General features: G+C 33.8%; 1 protein-coding gene across 1 annotated transcript in view; it reads left to right on the forward strand.

Annotated features, from left to right (window-relative positions):
* The window catches only part of LOC107571060 (protein SCAF8-like), a 43,281-nt gene that overhangs the window by 25,151 nt on the left and 11,047 nt on the right, over window positions 1-7,083 (forward strand). The window contains exons 3-5 of the mRNA XM_016257339.1: window positions 5,556-5,600; window positions 6,053-6,214; window positions 6,314-6,470. Coding sequence (XP_016112825.1) covers window positions 5,556-5,600; window positions 6,053-6,214; window positions 6,314-6,470 — 364 coding nt within the window. The remainder of the gene's footprint in view (window positions 1-5,555; window positions 5,601-6,052; window positions 6,215-6,313; window positions 6,471-7,083) is intronic.

Here is a 7,083-nt window from a genome sequence, read left to right on the forward strand (position 1 = left end):
ATTTTAAATTTTAGAAATTATCTCAGAGAAATAGCAAGACTTAGCAGCCTTGACAGCTTTCTGGTATGATATTAAACTCCCGTAGTATTTCATAGGACACCTGTAGCTTATCCTTTTTTCCATCTGTGCTCTGCTCTTCTGCAAGCTTGTCTTAGATGGCAAGTGTTACTGTTCAGCCATGGCTCAAATTTATTTTGAAGTGCCCACGATAACAATATCGTACGTATTCATTATCGTGATATATTGCATTACCGAATACTGGCACATGTCTAGAATACACAAATATCATCTCAAGCTGCTCTGAGAGTCACTTCATTAGCATTTTAACATTTAATTTGAGAAAACTAACGTCATATCACATACACAGCAGAGTTCTTCACGGCAACGCAACCCATCAAAATAAAAGTTTGGTTTAATGTGAAGAAAGAAATATATTACTTAGTGCAGTCTTTAGACGCCAATGTAACAACAATACTACTTCTACTAATAAATATTAATAAAACTTTATTTTTAAAGGAACAATCACATTTGCTTTCTTTTTAATTTGAACCGTAAACCTCTGTTGTGCAGCACTTTGTTTGCCAAAAAAATAAAAGGGTTTAATTTTCATTTGATTAGGATAAACTAATGTTTTATGCCTTCATTTGATTACCCGAAAAAAATAAGAAAAACTTTTATAGGGCCCTATTATTGTATAAAAAAAAAAAAAAAAAAAAGGCCCTCATAAAAAAAAAAAAAGCTTTAAATTACTTATTTTTTTTTTATTATATTTTTAAAGGAACAATCACATTTGCTTTCTTTTTAATTTGAACCGTAAACCTCTGTTGTGCAGCACTTTGTTTGCCAAAAAAATAAAAGGGTTTAATTTTCATTTGATTAGGATAAACTAATGTTTTATGCCTTCATTTGATTACCCGAAAAAAATAAGAAAAACTTTTATAGGGCCCTATTATTGTATAAAAAAAAAAAAAAAAAACAGGACCTCATACAAAAAACAATAGCTTTAAATTACTTAATTTCTTTTTATTAATTCACCATTTGTAAACTGATGTTTACTGTTAATTTTTTAGAAATATCACTAGCATTTGTATTAAAACTGTATTCACTGAATGTAATCAAAAAATGGAGAATCAAATCAAGAATCGGATCGAATCAAGAGCTTGCGAGTCAGAATCGAATCGGGACATCTAAATCGATACCCAGCCCTACTGATCCTTGAGATCAGCTTGGGACATCCCTACTTAAGACATGACTGTTTTATGTCTTATGTGTGGATTTCGCTGCTAGAGTTTGCTTAACTAGTGCTGTTAAACGATTAATCGTGATTTAATTTCATCCAGAATAAAAGTTTTTGTTTGCATAATATGCGTGTATACTGTATATATTTATTATGCGTATATATAAATACAAACACATGCATGTATATATTTAAGAAAAATATGTTATGTTTATATATTAAGAATATGAATATATAAATGTATTAACGTAAATATTTTATAGATATATACTGTATGTGTGTGTATTTATATATACAAAATAAATACACACAGTACACATACATAATGTAAACAAAAACTTTATTTTGGATGCGATTAATCGTTTGACAGCACTAATTGAAACAATTGAATAACAAAGCACTAATTGAATAACAAAGACGTAGCTAGATGACACTGTAACCGAGCATGGGATCATGGGAGTTGCCGTGTTCACCTCCACGGTCATTTTTGATTCATGGTGTTATATTTGATAGAACCTGCAGCAAATGATAATGAACAGGGCTCTACAGTGCGACCATTTCAGTCGCATTTGCGACTGAAAACTACTGCGTGCGACTATGAAATAATATTTAGGAGCACCTGTGCGACTGACCCGGTCAGCATATTTGTGTTTGCGCTGAGGGAGCTTCAAAGGTTCTAATATAGCCTACGTTCGTGTTTCTGCAGCGTTGAGTAATGTATCACAGACATATCCTCTCATTATAACAAACAAAGTGTTGACGGGGTGTAAATAAGATATTCATTGTGCAGTGTAGAGAGCTTCGTCCATTATAATGGAATTTTGTGAGATCGGGATAAACTAAGATGAGTGACAGCTTTTAAGGATTATTAAGGGAGTTTGCAAATGTGATATTGATTTAATACAACGGTTCATTAAACAAGAAGTTAATATTAAGTGACTTATATTGTCTGACAACAACACAATTGCCTTATTTTGCTCTATTTCATCAATGAAAATAGTTTTTTTTAAAGTAACAGCTGAACCACTGCACATCTCCATTCAAACACAGCGGCGATTCGTGTATGAATGAACTGCGTTTTTAAATGAATCTAGTAAGTCAATGATTAAATTACCCATTCATAAAGACAGTCACGTACTTCGTTCCTGAATGATTCAGACATTCGAACGAATCAATTGAATGAATGATTCAGTGATAAAATCAGTGACTTGACGCCACCTGCTGGCAGTTTGTTTAATTTTTAAAGCATCTTTTCTGTTATTTAAATCATTTATATATTCAAAATGTTATATTTAAAACATTAACCTCAACATGAATTTATGAATTTAATTGCACTCATGCGACTTCTGAGCCTCATTAAACGTCTGAAAATACACGTACAAGCCACTTGTGTGTTCTTCTGTGCCATCTCTGTAGCACAAATTTATTTCTTAAATACTGATTTCATTTGATTGTTAACTTATTCTTATTCTACTTCTTATTCTACTTGTTTTTATTCTGTTGTTTTAATTAGAAATGTTAAAAAGCTTATAAATATATTTTTTTGATTTTGACATAAAAGATGAATGCCATTACAAAGGTAAAAACAAAATCACTTTAAGGAGTCAACTATCACCTCGTAATGGGAAGGTAATTTTTTTTTTTTTATCAGAATTTTTGATTACTGATTAGAAGGTACTCCTAAATTTTTGACCGTGCACCTAAATTCTTTTTAATTAGGAGCACAAGCGCTTCTAAAAAGAAAATTATCCGTAGAGCCCTGATGAATAATTGTGGTCCATCACAAATGCATGAAACATTTTTGAAAGGATTGTTAGATGCTACCAGAGATCGTCAGCGTTGACGTGACAAGTACTGCTTCCATGTTTGCTGTCGTTTTAACATTATTAAAACAACGTGAAATATCACAATCTCTATGATTCGCTTGAAAAGTAGATTGTGATCGCCTTCAGGGTCAGTCATGAAATTGTCAGATTGCCCACCCCATTTGTTCAAATGTTGTATCTTCCTTTACAAACTAGCTATTGCTAAAAAGTAATAATAATTAGATGCTGTTTTTTGAATCTCAGTTCTTTTCTCTTGCATTTAACTTGACCTCGCCATCTCATGCTTCATTTTCTTTGTGTAACTTTAATTGGCAAAAAAGAGTCTCTGAAACAATATTTGTGGGTGTCCTTTGAATCCGTCAAGTTTCGGAATTAATTTCTCAGGCATGCATGCATAGAGTATCTGATAGTTGGCATCATTATGTTTTACTGTACAGCTGCAGTCTTATTATCAGCACTTTTGGCTCTATGCATCTTTGGTCACTGTACAGACAAGCTTGCATGCAAGATGACAAGAAGAATGGATCGTGGACTGGTATTGCTGAAATAATTTTAGATGTATCAGCTGTTTTAATGTTTCATAGGTGTAGTGCAAAATGTTGATTTAATTTATTCATAAATGCAGTATACAATCAAGGAGACACAACACAATAAGCATGCTAAATCTTCTTTTTCTGTAGTCCTTAATCCTGCATCATGTTGAAATTTAAACCTACATTTAACCTTAAATATTTACTCTGAATTATTGAGCTTCATTTTAGTGATGCACTTCCACTGTCTGACACGCACATACATTCTATAGTGCTTGTTCAGCAAAGCCTGTTCTGTTAGGACATATAAAGTATGCTTTATGTAAAATGGAAAGTCATGTGAATTTCTAAAAGTTGAACATGTTAGCTGTGTGGATTCTAGTGCTGGATTAACAATATCAATTTTTGTTTTCAATCGATACCAATATGGATGATTAAATCAAGATCTTTCCAGTCTATTACTAATCACAATAAGCTTAGTTACTTTTAGTATGCAACAAAGTCTAAGCTTGCAAAATGCAAACTCTTTAATGTGGTTATTTGGACACTTTCAAACTGGTTAGTTACTAGCAAGAAAAAAATGACTCTAAACGGGAGCATTCTGATAAATATACGCACAAAGATCAGTGTTTCCCCTAGGTTTACAACTGTACATTGTCATAAAAAGAAATGTTCCGATGTTTATCTCAGTTATCCGCAAAGTGTGCAGCTTTAAAATGCAGATATTTTTGTCTGCTTTTCAGGTGGTTGACGTGACATTTTCCGATGCACATGCTCTGTCCGCTGGTGGGAGTGTGCCCGCGTGTGTGCGTGTGTGTGTGCGTGTGTGTGTGTGTGCGTGCATCAGGGCAGAACTCCGCCATGCACGGTACAGAGAGCAGAGGAGAATTGTAAACGCACGGCCATGTAGAGACAGAAACATGCCTTCATGTAAATAAGATAAATAACAAGGCTATTTAGTTTAATAAAATAACAAGGTTCTGTAGAGAAGTAACCTTAAATTACTTCTGTTGTGATCTGGCGCTATATAGAAAATTAAATTTAATAAAATAACAAATTAACGAAATTAAAGGGGGAATATAATGGCAGTTGAAACTGAGGATATACAGTTTATTTTTACTTAACCTATTGTCTTCATTAATGTATGTTTTAATCTGTTAGTAAAACAAGTTTTTATTACAGCCACTGTTTAAATGTTTATGTTTCATCAACCAGTTGAGTGGTTTAATAACAGTTCTGTTATTAAAAACCTAACAAAAAAAAAAAACTACGTTATGTGTAATTTAAATATTTGTACAACTCAGTTTTTATTTCAGTGTTGATTATTAAATAAATTTAATAAATGTATGTATCAACTTTTTGGCCAAGGGCATTCATTTTTGGCTTCGTATTATTTTAAATGTATGCAGAATGTCAGAGACCTTGTATGTTTAAAACAATATCTTTAATATTTTGAAATGGCCTGTTATGTTAAAATCCATCTAAAAAATATTTTGTATAGAATGTTCACATTGTATTACATTTTTTTTATTGAGCTCATATTTATGAGGCTGCATGGAGCATTCTTTTAAAAAATAATCATGCCAAAGAACTAGTGATGTACAAATATTGCTTAAGGGGTCAAAGCATTTAAGAAAGTGTTTTTCCTTAAGCATACTGTGTACATTGGGGAAAAAAAGAGTCCGCTTATGTTGGTCAAGTAACCCAAATGCAATGCAATGGTGAGGAAAGGAAACAGTGGACATTTCTTTTGAGTACATGTGACATAAGTCACTGAGAAACTGAAACTGATATATTTTAATGGTCTTTGTCACATCATGTCCAGCTCTGGTTCTTTTAGTTGATGTGGTCAGTGCCCAGATGAAGGTGAATGCTCATCTTCAGTTCATGCTGTTAATGTGTACCTCTTAATCTTCATATTAAAGATTGAGTTTAAAAAATATATATTTTTATCTTTTTCAGTTCTACAAACATGTCGTCCAAAGTGTGGAGAAATTCGTTCAAAAGGTCAGTTGTTATTATTTTGCAAATGTAAAATTACTTGATAGATATTTGGAAAATGCCTAGAGAGAGCTCAAGTGTTTCCAAGCTGTATTTTTATTTTCATATGTGAAGTGCTTTATGTAGAATAAAGTCAATTAGTAACATTGAAGCCATTAAAGTATCTTATTAAAAAGTTAATTTGTCAGCCCAAGACCACCAAAGACTTTTAGTAGCTATTTAATGCAATATTTTAAACATGCCTAATGTGAAAATGTCTTTTACACAGCCAAACCCAGAGCTCAGTGTGGTTTAGCCTTGCTGTGATGATACAAAACTGATGGTTGTCGTTTCTAATGCATGGAATATCACTGGCTGTCATGTTTACTTTCAAAAATCTTGTATTATGTGGTGGTTTGAAGCCCAGAACCCACACACTTTTTCATCATTCATTACTTCTCTTTCTTTTGTATGTGTAGTGCAAGCCTGAATACAAAGTCCCCGGTTTGTACGTCATGGACTCCATTGTACGGCAGTCTCGTCACCAGTTTGGGCAAGAGAAAGATGTTTTCGCTCCACGCTTTAGTAAGAACATCATTACCACGTTTCAAAACCTCTACCGCTGCCCAGCTGATGACAAGGTGCGTTTGTTTCTCATGCCCCTGTAATCAAATGGTAAAGGTCTTGTCTAGACACTTTTTTCCATTTGCTTATTTTCCACATTCAATGTTGGGTTGCAGAGTAAGATTGTCCGAGTACTAAATCTATGGCAGAAAAACAGTGTCTTCAAGAGTGACATCATCCAGCCTCTACTGGATATGGCAGCAGGGCTCCCACCCCCCAGCGTTACGCCCGTCTCTGCCAGCAGTGCCGTACCCATCAACAGCACTACTCCTGGTAAGTCATTCACTCATAATGCATCCTCTGTCAAACAATACATGGTCGTGGCAACATGTTTTATATTCGTTATATTGGGACTACATGAATCATTTTTGGTGACAACTAACTGTGCAGTGGGTCTGTAGTTCCCAGCATTCTTTGCATGGGATGGCATTAAGAGAGTCAGTTTATAAGTGTTATTGGTTGTGTTTTTTTTAATAAAGAGAAAGATTGTTTGTAGGATTGCAACGATTCATCAGCGTGGTTGATTATGAAAATGCGTCGATTAGGATGGAATGCGTCGACGCGTCGCACCTTTAGCCACACCCATTGCGTGAGCCTGCAGGTAGAATATTACATTTATTGTTAGCTTCCGGTTTTAGCTGTATCCCTTCTAGCCACAACCAGCCTGCAGTTATCCCTACTTAAGACTGCCATGTTTAACACAAAACAAGACTAGAGCAGAAGGTAAATGCTAGTATGGCAACATCACTTCATAGAGTTGCGTTCATAGAGCATTTTATTATTATTATACGACCGTCAGAACCACACACACATATCTATATATATATATATATATATATATATATATATATATATATATATAGACGCACTGACGCTTTTACATTGT

The sequence above is a fragment of the Sinocyclocheilus grahami genome, unplaced genomic scaffold, assembly GCF_001515645.1.
Source record: "Sinocyclocheilus grahami isolate Dianchi unplaced genomic scaffold, SAMN03320097.WGS_v1.1 scaffold1545.1, whole genome shotgun sequence".
In the NCBI taxonomy this organism is placed as follows: Eukaryota; Metazoa; Chordata; class Actinopteri; order Cypriniformes; family Cyprinidae; genus Sinocyclocheilus; species Sinocyclocheilus grahami.